Source organism: Poeciliopsis prolifica, unplaced genomic scaffold, assembly GCF_027474105.1.
Source record: "Poeciliopsis prolifica strain line A6 unplaced genomic scaffold, Auburn_PproV2 SCAFFOLD003, whole genome shotgun sequence".
NCBI classification, from domain to species: domain Eukaryota; kingdom Metazoa; phylum Chordata; class Actinopteri; order Cyprinodontiformes; family Poeciliidae; genus Poeciliopsis; species Poeciliopsis prolifica.
Window position 1 is genome coordinate 11237054 of NW_026562378.1, and position 25488 is coordinate 11262541.

The window sequence follows — 25488 nt, forward strand, 5'->3', positions numbered from 1 at the left end:
CACTGAACACGAGACAATTCAGGAAGGAAGAGCCAAGTTTAGTGTGTTTACAAGCAATCATGGTTAGAAAAAAAACAGTTACTTGCTAATTTTTCTGCCCCATCAATACTGTGTGCATGATAAATTTCCCAGGTCGACCATTAAGATTTGTTTTTAACTTAACTCTGTGAATGTGACATTTAAAGTACAAAAATGTGTTTTCAGTGTGCACGACTGCTTTTACAAACTTTCAAATCAAGTTGTTTGGTGTCTTAAAAAGCTGCTTTTACCCGTTTAAAGGAATGATTAAAACACATTTATGAATAAAATTTCATTCAAAAAAGCAAAGTGAAACCCTACAAAGTCTGCAAAATCTGATGGGTTTCACAATATTCCATGGTTATGAAGACACTCAAGAGGACACAGATAAATGTAACAGCTTTTTGAAGGGGAGACAGATCTCAAGCTCCTGAAGAAAAAGAGATTATGTTTAAGTTTACACAGCATGACTCCACCCTAACAACTGAGGCAACAGGATGTTAGAAGCATTTGGTATTTGAAACCATGTCTGCTTACAGTTGACTTAGCTGCTTGCACCTACCGGTTAAAGAACTTAAAAGTTTAATAAGCATTAAAAATGATCAACAGAGAAATGAAACAACACTCATCATTAAGTGGTTGTTAAAGATTTTTTTTAAAGTACCAAAATTAATTTACAACAGATCAAGCCACAAAAATATAAACAGACTGTTTTCGTCTGTGTGGAAACATGGAGGAATGGGAATCTTCTCAGACTGAGGAAAAGTTCACACCTTGAGTTTGTTGACATCTCAGGGAGAAAATCTTGCCCGTTGTACATGGAGCTTTGTGACAGCTCACAGATCTGCAGGAAACTGATACTTATAATGTTGCCATGCAACACAGAAATAACTCTTCGTATTGTCTTTCTGTTGGGAAATAAATGTGTCCACATCTCACATTTCTGTTTTTCTTCATAACTTTAGTCCCAAAAACACACACAAAAAAAAGATCTTTCAAGTTAAAAATTCCCCTTTAGGATGCTAGAGTCTGACTGAAGGGTTCAACATGTATTCAGTGAGGCAGGGTCGTGATCCTCATGCTTTGACTTGCAATGGGATACGATACCATCGGGGTGGTAGCGTGGCTCATAGTGATGCCAGGTATAGGTTGGGTCATGGACACGGCCACCGGTGCCACGGATACTGCCACCTGGGCCATGGAAACGGGTGGCGCCATTCCCTGAGCGATGGTCTGTGCGAGGGCAGCCGAGAGCGGCGTGATCTCTGGGTTGAGGTGTGGTGGAGGAGCAGTGGGTGGGGCTGCATTAGTGGGCGGAGCAGCAGGGGCGCCAGTGGGAGCCACCAGGTCTTGCTGAGTGACGGGCCGAGGCTGCAGCCCGGCACTGCTGAGGGTGGTGTGGGTCTGAGCAATGCTGTGATTGTAGGAGCTCACTGCACCCACAGGGGGCGCTAGATTCTGCTCGGTGGGAGCAGGTGTGGAGGACAGAGTCATCACCTTGGCTTGGCTCCGAAATTGGGCGTTCTGCTCCAGGAGGACCTCATTGGTGGCAATGAGATTGGAAACCTGTGATTGGAACACACAAAACATGACTTAGAAAATACTGTGAGTAAAAAGCAGTACAAACATAAGATCAAGTAAGTTTTTTTTAGACTTTTTGAGGAATTTATCCCTGAGGTTTGCAAATGTTTTGTCTTTTTTTGACAGTTCTCCTCAAGAGCAAATATACCAATGACAAATATATTACTATGTAACTCTGAATGCTCTGCTCTATAATCTCTATAATCAAAATATTTCTTCCCACATGTTACCAATCACTTCAGGAGAAACTTTCATGACGTCTTTTACAGATTTGCTTAAGATGCTCTCATTTTAAAACATTCCAGACTTATTTTCTAGATTGTGTTTCCATGGCATAGTAAAAAAAATTCACCTGGTTGAAATTGCTCTGCACAAATTGTACATCAAAGTTGCATGAATATAGTCATTGTTTTAGGTGTATGGGCATTTTTAAATGTTTTAAATTCTAAATGGTAAAAAATAACTTATCTAAATTGAACAATCCCACATTAAATACAACAAAAACACTGATCTGTGCCTACCTGTTGTTCGAGCTACACAACATTCAAGTGACATAAATCAGTTCATCTAACCTGCTTTTTCAACTCTTCCACTCTCTTCCTCAGAAGGGAATTTTCTTCCTCCAGGAATCTGTACTCCAGAGGACGAGGTGTCAGAGCAGCTTGAACACCCAACTCATAGTGCCCTCCTCCGCTCCCATCGGTCAGTCGAAGCCCTTCCAACCTCCGCCTCTTCAGCTGTAGAGCAGTGTGATCCATGGACGCCTCAAAAGCACCGGCATCAAACAGCCCACTTTCGAGCAGCGGGTCATACACTGAGCTTCTGTCATACCGCCGCTGTCCTGAAGAACCGATGGACAGACAACCGCTCATTCCACCTCCGCCCATGCCACCTACCCCAGACAGACCTACATCTCTGCAGCTGCCCAGGCTGGGGCAGCCCGTCCCAATCATGTTACCCCCACCTCCAACAAGTCCTTGCATTCCTCCACAGACGCCTCCTCCTCCTCCACCCATTCCTCCACCCGTGTTCACCATCCCAATGGCTCCCTGCCCCACGACCCCACCCACCCCAGCTCTTGAAGGTTCATATTCGTAGTCTTTCTTGACATGGCGAAATTTACATTTGTTTCCTCGCTGGCATTCCCCCTTAAGGAAGTCTCTGCAGATTGGAACCTCGCCTCGGCTGAGAGGGAGATCCATCAAGGAGAGGCCAAGGCGAGCCGCAACCTTCCCTCGTAGTCTGGGGGGCAGCTCTCCTGTTTTCTTGTAATAGTCCTCATCCTCTTTAGACCCGTGCACAAAGCGGCAGTTGGAGCGCATGCAGTCCTTGTTCTGGTAGTCATGACAGAAGATGAACTCATTCTTCTGCACTCCAAGGTCTGGGACTTCATTAAAGTCTGGGTGTTTGAAGCGGCAGCGCTTCCCTCTCTTGCAGACATTGCGTATAAAATCCCTGCAAACACCGTCTAGAGCCAGTCCCGCACCTGGCCCCCCTCCTCCACCATTACCAAAACCGTTGCTGTTTCCGGGCGCCGCCCCTCCACCCATCCCCCCTGAGCCAGAGATGTTCCCACCAACACCTCCCCCAGAACCGCCTCTGCAGTCCGCCGAGCCCCCCACCAAACCAGACCCAGGTCCTCCTTCCTCACCCAGATTACCCCCACTCCCACCACCACCTGACAGGTAGGAACTGTCCCGGTCAGGCATGGCGCTTGGCCCTGCTCCAAGAGAAAATTGGACTCATGTGTGTTGGAGGGTTTGACTGAAGTGACCTGCCAAATGTGCACATACACTGGTCAACAGATTATGGACTGCCTTCTGTTTTTCTCCTTTGGAGTAATGCAATCCAGTACTCATTAATCTGCAAAACAAAATTAATCATTTAAATAAACAGATTCGGAAGTCAAACACAACAAATGTTGATGTTACAGATGCCAAAGAAGATTTTACAGGTCCAAACATGATGTTTAAATGAATGTTTTTGATTTTCAATTCGTGCAATGTACAGACATGAAATGGTTACAATAGGTTTGCCAAGCAAAGTATCAAAAAAGTAGTTGTGTAAAAACCTATTCATCCAAAAGTGATTTAACATAACATTCAAGTGATGTTATTTTTTATTGCAACTTTAATAGCTGTCACCATCTTAATTGGATTAAGAATTGGATCACTTAAGTTAATATATGAAGGCTGATGATCAAAATAGTGAATATTCACTATCAAAACAGAGAAAGAGAAGTATCCTGTCTTTAAAGAAAATGTGCAAATTGTAAAATGCAAACATTGTACTTAATCTTTAAATATGTTTGAATTTGTTTCAATTTTTATTGAACCTGGAATTAGAACAGATGATTAATCTGCTCAAGAATAAAATATTATGATTTTTGGAGTGAACTCAGTTTAACATTATGTAACTGTTTATTTCGTAATATACCTTATGGCTTCAGGTACATTAAACATGCTTTTGTGAAAACCAAATCTTAAACTATTCGTCAAAACCTAAAGATACAAGGTATTTCTCAAAACTTGTAGAAACCTTTGGGCAAGTGTCTTTATGCTAATGCATGCATTTCAACAGCTCCGGTTTTATTTAAATGCTGTATAAATTACGTCCGCTGCTTAAGCTGTGTTTATTTATCAATTTGCAAGACAAGACCTGGCGAGAGACCGATACAAATAAATAAGACGTTAGATTAAATACACGTGACAAAGCACGGAAAATGGTTCGCACCACTGTTGTTACTTGCTAATAATGATGATCAAAAGTTAATATACTGGGAAACAACAGAAAATGACAGGTGGATTTAATTACTGCAGGCTTTATCGGTAAATAATGATCACAATATTACATCAGGTCCTGGACTAAATCAGTTTAAAAGATTGGGGCGACCTCGCTGCAGAGCTAACCGCTAGCAAACGTTGCTAGCTGGCTAAATGCTAACAGTTCCTTACCAGACGGAAAGAGCAGTCGAGTGGTTTGCAGTCAGAAAGGGTGTTCAAGAGCTCTGCGATCAGTTCAACAATAATATAGCTATTAACAAGAGGCTTGCTATTAACAAAAGGTATTTAGAAATACCTCAAGACCTGACCAGAGAGTGCTGTTTACCTCCTTTCTTGATGCGTCTTTAACTACCAACGAAGAAGACTTTTGTTGTTTTTCACTGGCCTCTAGCGGTAGGTTAGTGAACTGTGGCGCGGTGTGCTCGCTTTTAACAAGGAAGCAGCACTCTTTTGATGTCAATGTGTATTTATAGTTTCGACGTTGCTGTATGCTCCTTTACTTGAATTTAGCTCTTTTTAAACGCGATTTCCGGTGAGTCAAAACGTTCGTTAGCCTCCGCTTCTGCTGTTCATGCGTGATCTAGATAGCGTTGTATGCATATGGAAATTAAGCTGTCAAAAGCCAGGCACCCCCCTCCCCTCCCTCACTCTAATCTCCTAGATAAACTTTGTTTCGAGCTTCTCCATTGTCTTCCAGGCGTCCAGCATGGCAGGACAAGGTGTTTCCCGCAGGATGCGAGCCTGTTTGGTCTTGCTGCTCGCGTACCTGACTGAAGACCAGCGAGCCTCAGCCTCGGAGACCGTGAGAAGTTTCTATGACACCCTGAATGTTGAGCGGACTGCCTCGGACACCCAGATCAAAAAGTCTTTCCGCAGCCTGGCAGTGAGGTACCACCCTGACAAGAACAAGAGCGCCCAAGCTGAAACCACTTTCAGGGAGATTGCAGAAGGTAAACCTCGCTGCGACACACTGGCATCTAAATGTCATGATATGCAATGGTTTTCCTCGAGCAGGACCTGTTCTGTGTGTGAGAATCTAATTTGGGGCACCAATTCTACTTCATGTAATTTATTGTTTAGATTGCAGTGAATTGTGGCAACAACGTCATAATTCTCTTGACTTGCTCATTCAGACTTATCTAGAGGACAATTTGGGAACAAAAGACATTCTGTCCTTTATCTAACAATCCAATCACAGTTACATTGTACATGATATGTGTCTCCAGCTGAAACAAACAGCAGATGTGATTATGTCAGCAACAAGGCATAAGAAATTGCTGCTGACCTATTTTGGCTCAATGAACACAAGTTTTGGATCCATTTTCCCCTTGATCTATAGAGCTATTTATAATCTATATGAGGCCATTTAGGTCTAAATCCAATTTATGATGTAAGTAAACAATTTCACACCCATGCTGAAATCATTACATCAGTTTATTTCTGCTTGTAGTGAAGTTTTTTTTTTTAATGAATTATGGTAATTAAAGTGTCATAGATGTGCTACAAATTCAGGTATTGAATGTAACTCTATACCCAAAACATAAATAAAATCAACAATTATTAACCTGCAAATTAACTCTGTAAATAACACAAAAATAGAAGTTTAAGAATAAACTAACAAAATTCAAATGGAAAATAAAAAAACAAAGAATAAATTGCTCCAAGAGTAAATTTTAGCCTTTTCAATATGAGTGAAATGTAAAAGTTGTCATAGGTGAAATGTGCTTTCAACTGCATGATGCTGTGAAGGAATAAGAGAGATTGAGCTCATATCAAGAAGGCTAAATGTAGCACAGCAACTTCACTCTCTTTTGTCCTTTTATGGTTTCAGCCTCTGTTTATCACGAACTGTTGGGAGACTTTTGAAAACCTCAGAGCTAAAGGAACTGTCTAGATTTTCTAGGTAGTTAACATAAAAACTGAGCTTTCGGTTTGAAATTTAAAATACAAGTTTACGGTTAGTTTATATTGTCAAGTCAAAAATGTTTTCTTTGATTAAAAACATTAACAAAACACAACTTTTTTTGAGAGCAATTCTGCTCTTACATACAGAGGATAAGACGACCTCAACCCATAATATAAATAGTTAATGACCTTTCATGGGAAGAAGGTGGGAATATATGTTAATGATAACATATTCAACTCGTATTATATTACGGTAAGTGAAACTCTGTATCAACAATTCAAAGCTTTACAAAAACTCAATGTCACAAAACTCTCCCAACTTTTGATCAGAGCATCTCTGATTATGATTTTTATCGTAAGTATCAAACTATGAATACTTTCACTTGTATGACTAGATATTTTTTCAGTCCTTTTAAATTCCCCAAATGCATTTTCATGTTCAATTTCTTTTAATGTGCTATTGCTAAACGTTTGAAACAAATCAAAAAATTCACTGGTTTTAATAAATGTAACTCGAAATAAGTAATTTTGATGTGTATGTTTTGTTTCATAGGGGTTGTTCTTAGCCCCCTGCTGGCCTAAGAAAGCTAAGCAGTGGTCAGATTTAATTATCCCTTGGACTAATGTTTCGTAACCTTAAAAATAACATTTTGAATGTATCATAGAAGTTAAAGACATGTTTATTCTCGTGTTTTTTTCTCCTCTAGCCTATGCAGTGCTGTCAGATAAGAAGAAAAGGCGTCTCTATGACAGCGTGGGTCATGAGGCCTTCTTGGAAAACCCGGACTCATTTGAAGATGAGGATGAGACCAGCTTCCACTTCAGTTTCTCAGACTTATTCCAGGATTTCCATGACATTGCCTTTATGGATGAACCACACATTCACTGGAGCTTCTTCCAGGAAGAGGAAGAGGAAGAGGAAGAGGAGTACTTTCACAACAGACATTACAGTTCTGAAGACTCTACCTTCAGCTTTTATTTTGATGATGGAAATGAGGAGGAGCATCACTATTGATTTATTGTTTTAATATACCCTCTTTTATTTATAATAAAATTTTTCAAGCAAGTTGTGTCCTGCATTCATTATGCTGAGGTGGCGCTTTACTAAAGTCATGTTTAAAACTTCAGTGGAGTTTGTGGGCATTTATCAGATAAACCAGCACAAAATGGCACACAGTTGTGAAGTGGAAAGAAGAGTCGTCTTACTTCAAGAAGCTGCCAAGATAACTGCCATGGTAACTCTGGAGGAGGTGCACATTTCTTCTGTGCAATAGACGAGATGTTGACTTGACAAACATGGAATAAGATCAACAAATCTGGCCTTAATGGTTGAGTGGCAAGAAAAAAAAAACACTCTATCATCTTCTTTACAGCAATAAATCACATGTGTTGGTAATATTCCGCTAAAATTAATTAAAGTTTGATGTGGGATGAAATGTGAAAGGCTCAAAGATCATGAGTATTTTAAATATTTTAGAAGCAGCACTGCATGTCCTTTGGAAGCACTCGTCTTTCTTCTGTTGTGAGATAAATTGTAAATTAAGTGGCTACAAGGTTGTAAAGCCGAAGGCTAGATAAGAGAGCGGACCGTTAGGGCAGTTTTCCTGTGTGGGTGTGCCAACGGTCCAGAGTTAAAGACTAACACATCGTTTACTCATCTGTTTCCCTGCAACAGCACTTTTACATTTGCAACAGTTTTACTTTTTTTCATGTCTCTCAGGGACAGAGTGCACTTTGACCCAGAGGAAATCCTGTGCCTTCTCAACAGCAGAGAACTGAAACACAAGCAGACAAAGGATCATTTTAGTTTTTGTGCTTTTTGTAGTGCAAGGAAAGAAGATTAAACTTTTTTTTTTCACAAAAGCAGAGAAAAATTGAGCCTTCAAGAATAAATTAAAGGCTTGAAGATGATGGTAAGTAATGGATTAGTTTGTTTTTGGAAACTTGTGAGTATCATGTGACAGCATTTCACTTGATGCAAACAGCAGTGACTGCAAGGTAGGTTTATTTTTGTTTTGTAATAAAAAAAAAAATTGAATGTAGATTTCTATTTTGTTTTGGATGATATTGACTGCAAGTCCTGAGTTTATTCTTTTATGTTTTTTAAGCAGGAAGAGTTGAACGAGGCGACTTCTGTTTTGAGCGTCTATGGACATACCATCAAAGTTACAGAAGTCTCGCAGGACGGGGACACGCTTACCTTTATAATTGTTTCTCAAAAGGTGGGAACGCATTAATAATTTCAGATTGCTTTGGCTTCAGACAGTTGCTGAACGGTTGTTATTTTTGCATGAACTGCACCTGCTGATTGGTTTGATAAGGGAAGTTAAAAGAACTAACTGCTGAACTGACTTGTGGTCTCTGGTGTTTGTTCAAGCTGTCTGGGACAGGAGAGTACCATGTGGACCGGACCTATGATGACTTTGAATGGCTTCAGCAGCATCTGTTTGCTCAGGAGGATGTACCTGGGATACAAGGAGTTATAGTAAATACTTTTTTTATTTTCACTCATTGTATGTCTATAGGCACAGAAGTCAAAATTTGCAAGTTACTTTTTGTCATTAAATGGAGCATCAATTGTTATGAGGACAAACCTGCAAACATCTGTAAAATGCTAATTATACAATTAGTTAGTCTTTAAAAACTTAAATTTTCATCATAATATGATTATAATATGATGTGCATGGGAGGTATTCTGAATATATTTTTCAACATGGTACTGCTTGTGATGATCAAAGGTTTTATTTTGATACATATAACTTCATGCTTTCTAGCAAAATAATATCAGGTTTGTGTGTTAAGCACGCTTACACTTAGCTTTTTTTTTTTTAAGAAGAATCTGTGAACATAAATAGAGAGATATTTCTTTCTTGTTTTTAAGTTCCCCCCTCTTCCAGTGAGGCCTCAGGTGAATGCATCTGCGAAGGCCATGAAACAGCTTGGTAAGTGCACCTGAATATCTCTGAGCACAAAAGAGCAATGTAATTTAATGAGTTTCCAGTTAAATGTGTTTTTTTTTCCTGCAGTGTTTTCTGTGTGAAGTAAAAAACAGTTGTTTTTCCTGCAGGTTTTCTTGGTTTAGGAGAGTGGCAGCCGTACTGCAAAGCTCTGGAAACTTTCCTCAGGCAGGTGACTGCTCACAGCATACTCAGCAAAAATAAAGCTGTGGAGGTCTTCTTGACAAGTACTGAAGTAAGTGGCCACATGCGCATCAACACCTGTCTGTATTTTTGACTGTCAAACAAGCAATGCTGGTTTTAATAGAGTGCACTGAAGAAGCTTTATATGAGAGAAGCTCACATTAAATGGTTAAACTTTCACCAAGGTTGTTTAAAAGGAGAACATTTCATGTGACCAATGTGACACTCTCAGAAAATGCTACGCTTTTGCTTTGTCACCCTTAGTGTGTGGTTATAAGCATTTCTGACGAAGAAAGATTCTTTATTCCATCCTTCTTCAGAGGTGTTATTTTTCATGCTCTGCAGCAACAGATTGTCTTATATTACTTGTTCTCTTCCGCAGAGCTAAATGCAGTCATGCACAACAAAGCACTTGTGTTTTTCCGGCATTTTTGCTATCAATTCATTGTAATAGTTGAGTTGAATTCAGCTATTACAATAAAACAAGAAAATGTGAGAAAACAAGTTTGAAGATTGTCTGGGAAAGAAATTTGACACCTTGACTCACTATGTACATCATAGATTTTGAAGGAGGTTTTCTGTCTTTAAACCTGGAGTATTTGGTGTGGTATGTTGAATCTAAAAGGTGACTGAGAGTTTTACTAAGAATATTTAAGCAGTTACGAGTCTCATAAGGCAAATACCCAAAGCATACCAATAAATCCACCAAGAGCTGGTTAAAGAGAAATGAAAGGTCCTGAGCTGAATCAAAGCCCAGATGAAACAAACTGTGCATGCAAGAAGCTCATGAAGTATCTAGAGCTGAAAAGGAGGAGAGGGGCAGAATTTCCTCAGACTGATTTTAGAGACTAGTAGATGGCTATAAGAAGCATCTCACTCCACCAAAGAGGAAAGATTACCTTTTGGGGGTTAGATGTGTGAGGGAAGGATGAGATTTGGATGTGGAATGGTGCATATAGTGTCTGTTTGAACATATCTTGGTCTCTTACATGTGTCCAGCCTCCAGGCAGACAGAAAGTCAGGAGAAACATTTTCAACCGTCTGAGTCAAGCTGTGGAAGAAATGAGGAAAGAAGGACATAAGGTGTGCAACATTAAGTTATACGGACAGAAGGTATGCACAGGTGGTAGAAAGCTATAAATGCTATAAAAATCTGTCTGCAGGATGTAGATGAGTTTTTTCAGACAGAACGTGATCATAACCTTGCTCGAACTGGACATACCAGGATGGCGGGGGAAGTGAGTCACCTATTTATCTCTTTCTTTGACCTCCTCTCTGCCTCCTCTCACTAACTAATTCTTTTTAACTTGACCTTTTTTGCAGAAATTCCTCGATGTGGTGCTAACTGAGCAAAGTAAGAGACATGGTCAACACCAGTTAATGCAGCCAGCCACACATTTACCTAAAACATCTCCAGCCTGCGTTTTGTCCCCTCCTACTTTCTCGTCATATAAACAAACAATTTCTTTCCATCGTTTCTCATTACTATATTGTTTCTCTAACTATTGTACATCAGTTTTTTTAGTTACTTTTTTATAAGGATTTTATTGGTTTAGATGGCCTTTATTTGAGAGTAGTTAGACAGCAAACTAGGTCACAAGAGAGGGTTGGTTTGTGCTTTAACACTGCACCACCACAGCGCCCCATTCAGTTGAAAATATTGATGAATTATAGAAATGCTCGTCATAAAGATGCTCAAAGCTCAAGTAGAATTTTATTTAATCAAATGTTTTTATCTGAACACAACTAATACATCCTATTTCCACTTAGTGAGGTTCTGATTCCCAAAGAGCTCAGTTGGAAAACTCAAATCCAATCAAATCCAACACTGTGAGTTTGTAAGAGAAATTCACTTTAAATCAGTTGTTAAAACAGTTGCAAAAAATCCCCAGCAGCTAAGCAACCGATACCAGGGCGCAATGAAACATTCAGAAGAGAATGCAGTTTTAACATCAAAAGGATGTGCTTACATTGTCTGGAATTGCAAGGAAAAAAAAAAGGAAAATAATGTAAACAATTAGCGTCCATTGTATTTCTTTGCAGAAATAGCTGTGGCCTGTGGGCACTTTGCTGCTGCTCTGCACCTCTGTGTTGAAAACGGAGAGGATCCAGAAAAAAGGGCTTTTTCTAGGTGAGAAAACAAATGTTTTCATGTAGTTACAGTTAGTGAAAAGCTGCATATAATAAAATACACGAGGTGTAGTGTGACTTTAACAGGAATATGTTTATGTTCTTTCTTGATGTTCACATCTCTCCTCAGCAGTTCCTTTGTTTTAGTTTTTGCTTTTATTTCAACTGCTTCCAAACTGGTGTAGAGCAGAACCAAGGGCAGGTCACTTTATCTTTTCTTGAGATAAAGTGACCTGTGTCTTTTGCGGAACAAAAGACACAGGTCAAGGAGGTCATGGAAAAGTTTAAAGCAGAGTTGGTTACAAAACAGTATCACAAACTTTAATCTGTCATCTGAAAAATTAAAGGAGCACAACACAACTGCATACATGCAAAGACATATGTTTATTTATTGCACGCTTTTCCACCACCTCAAAATTATGAAATGTGTTAATCTCACACAAAGATTCCCAGTAAAGTACAATTGTTATAACACGTCAATATGATGTGAGGCATTATCCTTTCAAACAATCTGGGATGTTCATTAAACACACTTTCTGCTCGCAGGGTTTGTGTGAAATTGTCAGAAGTATTCGACTCCATGAAGGTACCTATTTTGTCATTTTAACAGTAGAAATATGCTTAATTCATTAGTGCCAGAATAATCAGTGTGTTTCTTTGTGTACAGAAAAATATGATGAGCGTTGCTGTGAATGACATGAACACTCTTGGACTGGGTCTGGACCTGGACACGCGATACCAAGAGGCAGAGAAGGTGAGCTCTCCGGTCGTAGAGTCGACTCTCACCGAATCGTACTGATGTGTGTGAAATAAATTATTCTGCCCGAAGGAGATGCTCTTCAGAAGAACATGCAAACTGGTGGAGCTGGAAAATGCCCGCAAGAATGCAGAGAAGGCCAAACCTGTGAAGAAGAATGCTGTGAGTCCCTTTACCTTTTATATATGAAAGGATTATTATGAAAGTAGACGCACGTCCTTAAGGTGAACAGCAGATGGCAGCAACATTCTGCTTGTGTAATCCAGCCTTAAAAGACGAGGGGAAAGACCCTCCAATAAAGCATGGAGTGATGTTGACGTCGATGTGTTTCAGATGGAGGAGGTGAAGAAAGCAGCAGAGGGAGAGTTTGAGCAGATCTGTAAAGTTGCAAAGCAAGAGGTAAAATAGTAAAGAAGCAACCAGAACCCATACTGCTGTAAAGCTGTGAACAGATTGCGAATAACAAACATTATTTAGATACTTAAGCAGTCAGGAAAAATATTTTCACCCTTTGCTTTTTGCAGATTGTCCATCTGAGTAGGGACCGGGTGGGAATGGTGCAGAAAAGTCTGACTCAGTGGTGTGAGCAGCAGCTTCAGACAGCCAAAGAAGGTGCTGACGTTTTCAACCAGCACCTGCAAGCCTTCAAAGCAATGGCCTAATTGACCTCGCCGGTGCCATGACTGCCTTCAAACCTACTATGAGTTATAACTACTGTCATTTAATGTCTCATACTTATTTGATGCATTGCTGGACACATGTTCTGCACTGAACCTGCACTAAAGATCATCTATCAAGTCCCCATCATGGGGTTGTGTAAATAGACTCTACAAATTAGCACTGAAATCCCACATGTAATTGCACTAACTTCTATAAAACTCGAATGAAAATGACTGCTCTGAGACTGATTATCTGCTTTATACAACACTGCTCGAATGTGCTGAGATTGTATTGTGCTGCTTTCTAGCTGCTACATCAGCTGGTGGGGTAACATAAAATAAAGTGTGATGAATTGATTCCTAAATCACCTGCTTTCCTCTCCACTCCTGGGTCATAAATCAGTTTATTTGACCACTCCTGCAAGGACGCGGCTGCAAGGTTGCTTCGTCCCTACCTACTATTCCACTGCTATTGATATTAGTAAATGCCCTTTCTTTTTTATATCTGGGCCAAAATTAAGACGTACTTTGCTGAAGTTTCAGTATAGAACTTCATAAGAGAGTGCTACCTGCTCTAGACCAAACATTCAAGTCAGAGCGTTGCTTTGTGCTTCATCTAATCTCCTCCAACCAGTGAATGCAAAAAGAAGAAGCTAACATTTAATGGAATGAGTCGGCGAGAGATTGATGACTGCTCTCATATGTGGCGATAGTAGAGGGGATGTTTGACAAAAGTGCACTGAAGGCTGTGAGCAGCGAAACAGGTTGATATTGTATTCAAATTACAAATAGATGTAATTTAATTGCTTATGCTGTAATTGTAAGAGTTTGTGAAACATGACCTCAGTTTTTGTTCGTAACATTCATCAGTAGCAATTATTTACTGTGATATGATTTTACATTTATTCAACATGAGTCTTTATGAAGTTTTTTAAAATGCTACTTTCAGAATGCAACATGAACTGCAGTGACATGCAAAAACAATAAGCGTTGCTGCACAGTTACAGGACAAGATCTGAAGCCTACTTTGGGACAATATCATGTTATTGGTTTTGTATTGTTATAATATGCTCTGAAAAATTAAAAAAAAGAAGGGTGGGTATGTTGTGATTCCACAATTGGCTGCTGTTTTTTTATTTTTTTTTTGGCTTGGTGACAAATAGTTTTATCACTTTTTAATATAAGTTGCTGTGCTTGTAACGAACTTGTAATATTATCTGCAAGTTGGGAAAGCTATTTGAGTTTCTTAAGCCCGAATAATTCCTAACATATTAGATTAAAGCCTTGAAAAACTTGGTGTTATAAATAACAGTGTAAAATATATTCATACCCAAAAAGCTACAACCAGAAGCTGACAATGAAAAGTATTTTATTATTTACAAATGGAAGAAAAATGATACACATTTTTGTTTGTTTTTGCTTTTTTTAATATACATCTGTGTTTTTAATATGTCTGTAAAGTTGTTTGAAATTGAGTTTCATAAATAATTCTAGTAATATTTCAAAACCCTAAAAGTAAGGAGAAGTTGTTTGCTTGTGAGAAATTGAGTGCAGGGTCCAGGAGTCCCGCCAATAACACACAAGGAATATGAGGAATGTCGTTTAATATTTCTACATGGATATAAAAGCATATTCTGTTGCTGTGAAGGAAACTTTCTGTACCTTGGACTCTGACTCAGCTGTGAGTCTTTGTCCATTTTATCCTCTGACAGGATTATTTTAGTAGCTGCTGGCCAATGGTATTTAATTCACTTAAACGCAGCTCAGTTCTGTGACTGAGGGGAGAGCAGCACTTTCAGAATATCTGGCTGGTAGTTCAAGGAGGGATGTAAAGTGTGTCTGGCGGGGGGCAGACATAAAGAAATGCTAAACTTTATGGCTGCACCCACTGAAAAACAACTTTATTGGCTCTTTTCACGCTTCCCTCTTGATTCCGCACTCTGAAGTCAGTTTAGGTCTTTTTAAAATCACTATTCCCATCATTTCTCCATTCAGCAGATTTCTCATTTATATAAAAATGAACAGTGTCAAAATACCTTCTGATTGAAGTGAAACTCTGAGCTTAGAGGAATACTGTTTTGATTGAAAATTTGAATTTATTCCTTGGCCTCAATTCAGTCCCAGTCCAGGGATGGGAGCTCACAGCAACGTTCTCAAAAACGTCACAATGAAATTTATCCTGGCTGAACGAAATGGTTCTTGGTCTTGCATCAGCAGCATTGTTGGGTTCTCCTCAAAGCTTCAGCTCCCCTTTGGAAAGGTGTAAATGGTCCAGTCCACACACCCGCCTCCTGCTGGTTTAACTGAGTTATGTGTAGAGTGATCTGCCCCAGGCGGGTAAAGGAGCAGGTGGCAGGAAAACGTCATGTCTTTCCACAAGAAAGGAAATCAGACGACCAAAGAAGAAAAATGAAAAATAAACATGGGAAGGACAAAAAAATCTTCCTGTTTAGAGCTTAGCAGATTAAGCTAATATCAGGACAAGTTGTCTCTTAGTTGTACATTCACGTTTTATTTTGAGAACATAGAATAATTACTGCCATAAATTCATCTGCATCAATAATCTGATACTGAGATGTCACATCCCTGGTGGTAAAAACAAATTCATATTGTAACCTATTACCAGGGATCCAGCAAGATATATTTGGTGTCTTGAAATCATCATTGTGAAGATGTCACTGTTATAATGTCCATTGTGACACCAAATTTAACAGTCCTTAAAAATGGCAACGTTAAAAAAAGATGCTCTACCAACATTTTACGGAGTAAATAAAGCCAAATCAGTTCATAATCCTACAGTTGGTGCATTTGGTAAACTGTATTGCCTCATAAAGACTATTCATCTCGTATAAACTTACAGGATATCACATAAAAATTAATTCACTCAATGAAAACATGATCAATGTAGAAATATAGAGATAAACTATGATAAAATTTGTCATCTTGCCATGGTAAAAATAATGTTGATTATGTTATCATGGGGCCCCATCAAGGATTTCATGCCATATCCCAGAATTAAGTTAACTTTTCTTAGTTCATAACACCAGTGTTATATACAGGTTCATAGTTTTGCATCACAGATTAAACTGTTGTTGCACTAGCATACATTGTAAGTTACAACCTGTTAAAACCAGATGATTTAAGCAAAGAATATTAATGCAAGCAATAACAAATATCAGGAGGTGAATGTGTATTTATCAGAAAAACTGCAGACAGAATAATCTGTCAGAGCTATCTTGCTACTGCCAAGCTCTAGTCAAATAAGCAGTTTTGTGATTCAAACTGAGTCTTCTATCATGGACAGATGAAGGGAGTACAGTTCTACTTTATGCAGAGAATGTTCCCTTCACACTGAATGAAGGAGGAACCATCAAGCATTTCAGCTAAGAGAAGGAAGTTCTGCATTAATAAGCTTAGACATAATTTTGTGAATAAGAATATTGTATGGTGTCCAGACAACAGAGCCTGATGATCTGATGATCCTGATTATGGTCTTCAGCTGCAGGGTACGCTGAGATCCACTCTATCAAAATACTTACATGGAAAGCGATTTAGAGGGGGAACAGTGTGCTAATATTTGACCACGATAATGAGATATGTGAGAGGAGAGAGGAGCGATGAAAGCTCAACTTAATCCTGTGCCACTCAGCTCTGTGATTAAGAGGAAGTAATCAGGTATTTTCCTCATTCCTAATGGTTCCTCCTTCCTGTTTGTTCCATGCTCCTTGCAAGAGGCACATCAATGCTGTCAAAGTTGTTGAGCTTATTTTAATTTTAATGGTTTTACTTTTGTCTCCCACAGAGGAAAAAAAAAAACTTCCTCCCTTTGCAGCAGCTCTCACCATAAGCATCACAAAGAGAAAAGATGATTTATATTGCTGCAGGATTCGTCACATTGCAGCATTGTTCTCAGTGATGCCAGTCCCTGCAGTTTACAGAAACATTAAAAGAGACAAAATTCACAGCAGGGGAGCCTTATTTCTGCTGCTTTCATCTTGCTGATGCAGTAGTTAACTAGTGCACATGGTGGGTGCAGACTCAGTCATGAGAGCCCTTCTCAGCTACTGGGAGCATGACTCAGATCAAGGACGGAGGGGATTCGTAGCAACACTCTGTTCATGCATGTGTGTGTGAACCTCATTAAAAACAGGCACTTAAAACTGATTTGCCAAAGTGGCTCATTACTGGTGAAACGGCGGCGCACGGCATGTCATCGTGTGACCCGCCTGGCTTATCCTGTGAGAAGTGAATGCAGAAGCTGGTATTCTCAACCACAGTTTAACCATCTGAACGAGTGAGTTAGTGTGAAAATAAAATGTGAGTGCAGCCCTCAATTGTTGAATAAGATCTAATGAGCACAAGTATTTTAATTAATTAGGCTTCATCTCTAATATCCTCAAAACATTCCACCGTTAGACTGAAAATCAGTTCAGACGAAAAAGGAACATTTTTCTCTGAAATATAAATTGTGTAATTGGGGCCTGCCCACGGAAATGTATAGGGAGAGCAGTGACAGACTTGCGAAGCACTCCATTACAGTGAGGAATGAAGTGGATTTTTCACCTAAAAACAATTAAATCCTCTCCCATGTCCCTGTTTGCACTCCACCCAAATTTCCCATATTAAATATTAGGGACTCATGGAGCTCCTCCATCTCAGGTTTAGTGCACCCAAAGCCCGCATGGACCTCAGCTGGGGTGAAATATGGGTCCATTTAACATGGAGACATCCAGGAGGAGTTAATATATAAAATATGAGTGGATTTAACATGGGGAAATATGGGAAGACTTAGAAACAGGCATGGAGCTTTACCTTATCACCTCACGGACCTGTGTACCCACACTGAAGCACCCCTTCCACAGACGACATCCTACTTTGTGCAGGCCGTGGAAGGCTGTGCCCCTGGTAAGGCAGAAAGACTGGATATGGGGATATGGAGTAAGATTTAATATTGGTGGTTTCAACACGGGGGCATTCTTGTGCAGCCAATTATTGTTTTTAGAAACAATAAAAAGTGTTTGGTGTGATTTTCTGTTTTTTTTTTTTTTTTGACCGGGGCTGTAGAGGAACAGATGAAGGAACATCAGTGCCTTCTTTAGTTTAGCTTAGCCATATCATTGACGATTCTGAAACATAAAAGACAAAAAAATCTTCTATTTTATGTTGTGCTCTGAGAATTCATTGGGATTTTGCTTCATTACATATTTAAATGAAAGATAAACAGCAGAACAAAACAACAACAAAATAACATCCAAGTGAATATCCAGAGCTGGTTGTCCTATTTTCCAGCAGCCTCTCCATTGCTCCATCTCTCCAGCAGTCTTTGATATCTCTGAGAATATTCCACCACAGGGAAGTTAAAAGAACAAAGTTTGAAGATCTAAAGTTTGCTGCTTTCAACTTTACAGAAGAGACTTGACATTCGTTCCAATTACCCGAGCTCTGACATCAAAACAAGCAAATGGAAACCAAAAGCTTTAATCCTATATTTATCTGAGAGGTACTTTTTTCATAGATCTTAGATGGAGGTAAATAAATCCAAAGTTGCTGAGGCCTTTCAGAGCTGAACTGTTGCTGTGAACATGATTTCTAGAAAGCAGCTTCATTCTTCATATCTCGTTTATTGTGTTGAGAGTTTGTATGAGTTTCAAGACAATAGAACCTCCCTGTTTCTGACTTTCCTCTGATGGCAGCACTCAACTGATGCCTTGGATGTTGTATCAATTCCCCTTCCGCTGCAAAGCATTAGACTTGCTAATCTAGTCCATTTTCGTTTTCAGCTCTGAATGGATCTATAAATATTAATATATTCTCACTACCCTCCTGGCAGCTTGTCATGCATTCAAGGGATTATGGTTGATGGTATTATATTGTTTATTAGTTTTGCGGGAATCATTTTAGCAGAGGGACTGACACACCGAGGTGATGACTTCGCGGATATTTGTCGAACGCGCTCCGACGCTGAGTGTTGTCTCCCAGGAGACAGAGGAGCAGGGTGGGGCTGACCATCTTCTGGATTTACAACATCATGATTTATTCACTGTTGAAATAAATATTTAAAAATGGAAATTTGTCAGAGGATTTTTGCTAAACTGCAACAATCTTTTGCAGTGGAAAGTTGCGGAGATCATTAACGAGAGCAAAACTAAACAAACGCAGACAAGTGCAGCAATTAGAGTAAAATCAATTGTGCATTGTTTTCTTTCTGCTACTGTGTTGCTCTGAGTAGAAAAGCACCAATACGGTTGTGTTCTTTCTGTTGCTCTATTGCTCTACTCTTTTGAGTCAGACATAAAAGGAAAAGAAATATATAATTCCAATTTTAGGAACTTTTGCAAGATTTCCTAGCCAGAGATGATATATTTAATCTTTGTGCATGTTCTTTTTTGTTTTGACCTCATTTGTATGTTTCAAAAAAACAACTGAAGTAAACACAGGTAGTTCAAAAGTGTTTGGTGGTGAAGATCATATGTTTTCATTTGTGAGGTTAGAAGTCATGTCTTACTATTGGAGACTCTCCTGGTGTTCTGCTTCTTGATGCTGTTGCATGTTGAAAACTTTTATGTGAGATTTTGTTAAAGAACTTTTTTTTTTTTTTTTTTTTTTGCTTTCATGAGTCTCAACTTTGTTGTTTCACGCATATAAACCATCTGAAAAGCTTCAAAAACTCATGAAAAGATACACTGAAGTCAGAATCCCAACTGGGGAAATTGGAGGTGCCCCACTGACACCAGCTTCAAAATCAAACTTATCTGCCTTGCAAATAAAACCAAGCGAAACTGATTCTGTTTGTGGTGTTGATTATCTGCTAGCATATTTTCACAGATGTTATCTTGCTTGGGAACCTTAGTTTGAATTAAAAAAGCATAAGCATTCAGCTTCTAATATAACCTGGCTTCAACCCTGTTCAAACGTCATGCATTAAACTCAGCAAGTCGTCTGGGGAGACTCGCTGATGAAGGTTTGGGAGGAGGTGACTCAGTGTGGGGGTGCTGTTTTATGGAAATTGATTTTCCAGAGGCAACTTAGTTTGCCCCGCTGGTCGAACCTGGAGCAAAGAAGAGTGGATAGAGATGATGACGGAGACAAAAGAACAGGGAGGAGATAAAGAAGAGAGAATGTGAACTGGGAATTAGTAAGTAAGGATGTAAAGGTGTGGATTAAAGAAAATTCAGAATAAACTGATGCCACTGATTACACTTTTTATACTTAATTCAAATAGATTATTAGATAAATACTCTACCTTTAGAAACAAGAGTAGCTTTAAAACTTCTTCAAGCCTAAACGTAACACTGGCGCCACACCCACACGAACTTTATATGAACTTCTATATAGAACACCACAGTGTCACTTGAACATGCAGTTTATTTTATAACTTAAGACACTATATATTTAGGATCTTACAACAAACATCTATGAAGAAGCTAACACTGGAGAACAGCTGAAGAAAATATAAAAATTTTTTGACAGAAGTGAAAAGAATCCAAACATCTGCCTTGCACTCTTATTGCAAAGTCAACAGAGAGGAAGATGAAGTTGTGATTGTGTTTATCTGTCTTTATTGTTTGTTTGCCAAACAGTCATCGGAATGGATTCAAGGCTCACATGTCTTCAAATCAAATCAGAATGGGATTCAGCTTGCATGGTCTCAATGCTAAATGTAGCAGCAGGAACAGAGGAGCAGTCGTGACTGGGTCTCTCATCCTGTTGCCAGTAAATCAGTCAGGAAACAACAAGAGGGAAGGGAAGGTGAACCCAGTGTTACATGGAAGCCTCCCTGCAGCAGATGTTCAAACTCTGCTCGCTGTTTGCCTTGGCCGACTATCTCGTTTGCTCTGTTTGTCCTTGAATGCTTGGAACATGAAGGTGGAAAAGTGAGCAGAGAGGCTGTCCTTCAGATACTGAAAAAGCCCCCCAGGCCGCGGACAGCACCCCGCTGGTACGCCCTTGAATTAAAAACAGTCACACCGTTTCCACAAACAACTTCTATATTTTATCTTGGAAGTTACAAGTCTACAAAAACCGATCAGGGTTGGTGTGGACGCTTTTTTACTTTTCCTCTTTCAGTTTGTAAAAACCCGCTTCACACCTGTCATCCCTTGATGAGAATAGCTTTTCAAGTAAAATCAAGAAAAGAGAATGTCTGCATTTACATCGCCGTCCACTTTTATCGCTAAAAGACCCTTTAAAAATGAATCTTTCACTGTAAACTCACACTGGAAAGCATGCTGTAGTTATCAAAGGGTGATTTATGGAAATGTGTCTGGAGAATGACATTGAAACCAGCTGAGCTTAATAAGAGAGAATGCAGAACTGCTGTGGCAGAAAGTGAAAGGAGAACAAGGAAGGAGGACTAACTCACACAGAAAACATGAAGGGAGCTGAAATAAACACGAATGAAAACCAAAACCCAAACAACCATTGAACATGAAACTAGCAAGTCCAACTCTGAACAGCTTGAAAGCAGTGGCCTATCTGAAGTCAGGTCTTAAATCTTTGACTTGTTGAAAAAAGATGTTGAATATGACCAAAATCAAAAACAGTCCCGCACAAAATGCTTGGGCCAATTTTCATTTACAGTGAAATAAAACACTCAATGTGGGTGAACAACCAGTCCTAAAACACAAGGCCTGGTAGCTTTTAATAGCATTTATGTTTCAATAAATGAAACCATCCTGTGAAAACTACTATCTGTATTTAGCCAGGACAGTCTCTGTTTGATCATATGAAGCCTGACAAAAAGCAGAAATATAAAAAATCTGCAAGGTTGTAAATACAAATACTTCCAGCATGACACTGAACTCCCTTCGATGCAATCAATTTATTTGACTTCTTTGCAGGAAGTTTACGTCTTTCTAAATTATGCCAATAAATATTGATGGAAAAGAGAATGCATTTTCACTTGTCTTAGCAACTTTTCTAAAAACTGAGAAACGCTTGCCCTGCAGCATGCTAAGAGTCTTCATAAAGCTGCATGCGTAAGCAAGGCATGAGCTGAATTATAAACACTTGAATTCTATTCAATTTAAAGACTCACGCAAAGTTTTACACCATAAAACTCCCCATAAATTAAAAGTTTTAAGTCTGTATTCGAAAAATCACAAGTTGGCAGTTTCCTCAAGAAAGGATGTAAGTTAAGAAATGGGGTGAAGTAAGGAAAGAGCTCTTTCTCCTGAGGATTTTCTTAATGCTCTGAAATATCAAGGCCTGGCTGCCGGATTATAAAGTTTATTATGTAAAGACTTAAGCTGAAGGGACATAGTCAAGTTTATGAGTCATTAGAATTTATCTTGCTCTGTAAAAAAAAAAAGTGTATTTTTTTTAATAAACTTTGCAGTGTGTTTAGACAAAGAAAGCTGCACTAAAATACAATGAGTCATCTTTTCCCTAATGTCTCTGCACAGTTCTATATCTGTTTCCACTAAACGTCAGAAAGACATAGGGCTCCGGGGCTGTGCGCATTAAAAAACTGATTTTCTGCTGATTACAGCAGTTGCGGGCCATCTTCGGGAAAGGGAAGCGCTGAGGAGAGAGCTTGAAACGTCTTTGTGTTGTCGTGGAGAAACAATAGGAACAAGGTATCCACTTTTTCTACAAGACGCCCCACAGTGATGCACACACTTCTCCTTGAGGCGAAGTGTGTGCTTTTACAAGAACGATAAATTCAAAGAACATAATAAAAACACTCCTCAGCAGATCAAGTTGCGTCCTTTGTGGTTTATCAGGCAGGTGCTGAGGCCGCTGAGATTTACACACACATATATTCTAAAGATTAATTGAGTAAGAGACAAAAAACAAAACATTAACTAATTAACCTGAACCAGAAATGTCAGTGCAAACATTTTATGCATATTTCGGTTATTTAATGCCTGACTAAAGTTTAGAGAAGGGAAAAGGGGGATTCAAAAGAAACTACACCTTTAGGACGCTTGTTTCTTTCCAGAACCAGAACTACCAGGGTCGGATTTAATAAGAAGTGTCTTGCTTTGGGTCTGAAGAATGTGTGCATTTTTCCTGAACCAACTTCAACTTCTGTCCATCAGCTCCCTCCCATTCAACTTGAAGTAAGTGGACAAAATAGTTGCACTATGTTTGGATTTATCTGTTCCAAACAATTTTGTAACAGGATATAAAGTAAACTTGATGAAATGAGGGCTTTCTTCTACTGCAGGTGTCACAAATCCATCATGTATTCTGGGGTTGCAGGAGAGCAGGTAAGAGTAGAGTACACAAAACCCCAGTCTATCACAGACCCAACACAGAGACACACAAGATAAAGCAACCATGCACACACACTCACACCTAAGGACAATTTAGAGACACTAATTAACTCACAGTAATGTCTTTGGACCGAGGAAGGAAGCCACAACACCCATAAAGAAGCCATGCAGGCATAAGGAGAACCTGAAGGCTTCAAGCAGAAGATCTCAGCAGTTCTGACTCTGCACAGTCCTGCTGGACGTGTGTGGAGATAAAACAAAAACAAAGCTAATATTCTACAATCCAACACACTTAAAAATGATATGTTAATATATCTTTCAGCCTGCGGTCAATTTGTTGTCATGGGTACCAACAAATCGACCGCAGGCGATATTCTAAGGAGAGAAACAAAAACTTGAAATCATTGAAAGAGTATAATTCTACATTCAAAATAAATACAGGTATATTACTTATTTGTAGACTATCTCATAAACATGCTGAATCATTCATTTTAATGAAATACCGTTGTGAGAAGCATCCGGAATTAAAAATGGTCTCAGGATCATAAAAATTGTATCAAACGATTTGAAAATCCCAGGAACTGCTGTGGGCTGAAGATTATTGCAGCCTGGTCTGGTGTCATGAGGAAAGCCTTCTGCAAAAGTCTTGGTTAGTGTCAAATATCTGCAAAAAGTCTGATTTCTGTGAGTCCAAATTGCTACACGCACACACACACACACCCACACACACACACACCCACACCCACCCACACACACACACACACACACACACACACGACTATAATTACCTACTGGGTTTTACTGTTCAATACAAGCCTCTTTTCCCTCTGACATAACTTTCTGCTGCAGTTATGGCTCTGTCATCTTTGCATTGCTAAGCAACCACTCACAGCCTGAGTGGAAGAATAGGAGAAGAAATGATCAGAGAGGTCAACAAAAGAGAAGCAAAAAAATAAATTAAAATACAGACTTTCTTTGAGGAAAAAAAGCCGAGGATGTTAATAAAAACGCAGAAGTGAATCATTGTCTTAGAGAAATGATGGATGGTGTTGCAGAGCGTGTCCACTCTGGAGCTCTGAGGAATACAGAAATAGAGCATCTGGATGAGTCAGACCTAAATTACTGATGGGAGCCATCATCACTACTCCCACAAGATAACTTATGATGTGTTTACTTTATTGAAGTATGCTCAGATGATTGGATGCTGCATCAGAGATCTGTCTCAGGTTTATGAGGGCTGCTGGGTCTGAAAAGCCCGTCCTCCAGCCGAGGCGAGAGATTTTGGTTTGCTTCACAGCAGCCGACTGTCATTGATCAGCCCTCCAACACAAACACCACAAGTTTAATTTCAGCTTAATTTGAATTGACCTAATATTTTTAAATCTGCTTTTGCTTAAATGTATTGTGTGTATTTGTTAGTGTGTTTGTTGAAGCACTTTGTGGTTTCTATACAAATTCTTTGTGTGCTCACGTTCACTTAATTACTCATATCACCGAATGAGTTAGCAGCTTCAAAATCAGGGTTAACAACAGCAACAGAAAGGAATCGACCCAAAGTCAAGTCTCCTTAAATTACCTTTTATCTGCTCAGATGTGGATAGGTTGAATAATGAGTCCTTCCACTTTCCAAAGCTGTTTATGCGCCACTGCCAGCTCAGTGGGGTGAAGAGGGGTTGAACAATCCATAGCCGTCCTTGTTCTTGCTGTTGAGTTTTCTAACTATCTATTTGCTATCCTGCAATGGATGTTAAATGTTTCAAGGACTAACCATTCTGCAACACCTCTCTATCACACTCTGGCTGTGTCACAGCAGGTCATCTGTCCTCGGCTGCAGAACTGCTTCATTAGTTTGAGCTATCCGTTTCTTGGTTTATCTTTCTCCTTGCACAAATCTTGCTGCCACAGTGCCTGGGGGTAACATTCACTCCTGTTTTCCACATTTTGTCATGTTATGAGGACAAACTTTGACGCATTTTCTTGACTGAAACTGAATTTTTTTTTTATACTAGATACAGAAAACTATAATCAGTAGAAATGCAGCATTCAGACCTAAAGTGGAACAGCTTAGACCAAAACATAGAAGGATCTAGTCAAAGTCCAGACTCACATCCAACTGATAATATGTGGCAAGGTTTAAAAATCACTATTCACATATAATCTCAATCTAATCTCATTAAGTTTGAGCTGTTCAGTGAAGAGTAATCTAGATGACCCTGAATCCAAATTCGAATTTTAAGAAGCATGCTGAGATTATGACTGAAGTTATTCGACTAAGCTTCATTAATTTGATTTGAA

The 25488-nt window shown here is 39.3% G+C and overlaps 3 protein-coding genes across 4 annotated transcripts; 2 read left to right on the top strand and 1 right to left on the bottom strand.

Moving 5' to 3' along the window:
* Positions 1 to 649: 649 nt before the first annotated feature.
* zc3h10 (zinc finger CCCH-type containing 10) lies at positions 650 to 4757 on the bottom strand. Of its 2 annotated transcripts, none has more exons than XM_055023763.1 (3): positions 4708 to 4757; positions 2172 to 3462; positions 650 to 1584 (listed from the first exon to the last, which is right to left on the bottom strand). In XM_055023763.1, exons 2-3 carry the CDS (start codon positions 3306 to 3308, stop codon positions 1072 to 1074), a joined length of 1650 nt encoding a protein of 549 aa, XP_054879738.1. In that variant the 5' UTR covers positions 3309 to 3462; positions 4708 to 4757; the 3' UTR covers positions 650 to 1071. The 2 variants fall into 2 exon arrangements, with proteins under 2 accessions (XP_054879738.1, XP_054879733.1); XM_055023758.1 differs by having other exon boundaries at positions 4554 to 4729.
* Positions 4758 to 4796: 39 nt separating this feature from the next.
* LOC129354283 (dnaJ homolog subfamily B member 9-like) lies at positions 4797 to 7353 on the top strand. Its single transcript, XM_055023787.1, has 3 exons — positions 4797 to 4914; positions 5080 to 5332; positions 6995 to 7353. Exons 2-3 carry the CDS (start codon positions 5089 to 5091, stop codon positions 7300 to 7302), a joined length of 552 nt encoding a protein of 183 aa, XP_054879762.1. The 5' UTR covers positions 4797 to 4914; positions 5080 to 5088; the 3' UTR covers positions 7303 to 7353.
* A 619-nt stretch (positions 7354 to 7972) lies between these two features.
* On the top strand, positions 7973 to 13330 carry si:dkey-28n18.9 (sorting nexin-6). Its single transcript, XM_055023770.1, has 14 exons — positions 7973 to 8200; positions 8396 to 8509; positions 8665 to 8772; positions 9169 to 9229; positions 9355 to 9479; positions 10427 to 10510; positions 10591 to 10665; positions 10751 to 10781; positions 11471 to 11558; positions 12104 to 12143; positions 12225 to 12311; positions 12387 to 12476; positions 12648 to 12713; positions 12839 to 13330. The coding sequence occupies exons 1-14, from the start codon at positions 8195 to 8197 to the stop codon at positions 12974 to 12976; spliced, it is 1113 nt and encodes a 370-aa protein (XP_054879745.1). The 5' UTR covers positions 7973 to 8194; the 3' UTR covers positions 12977 to 13330.
* Positions 13331 to 25488: the final 12158 nt, after the last annotated feature.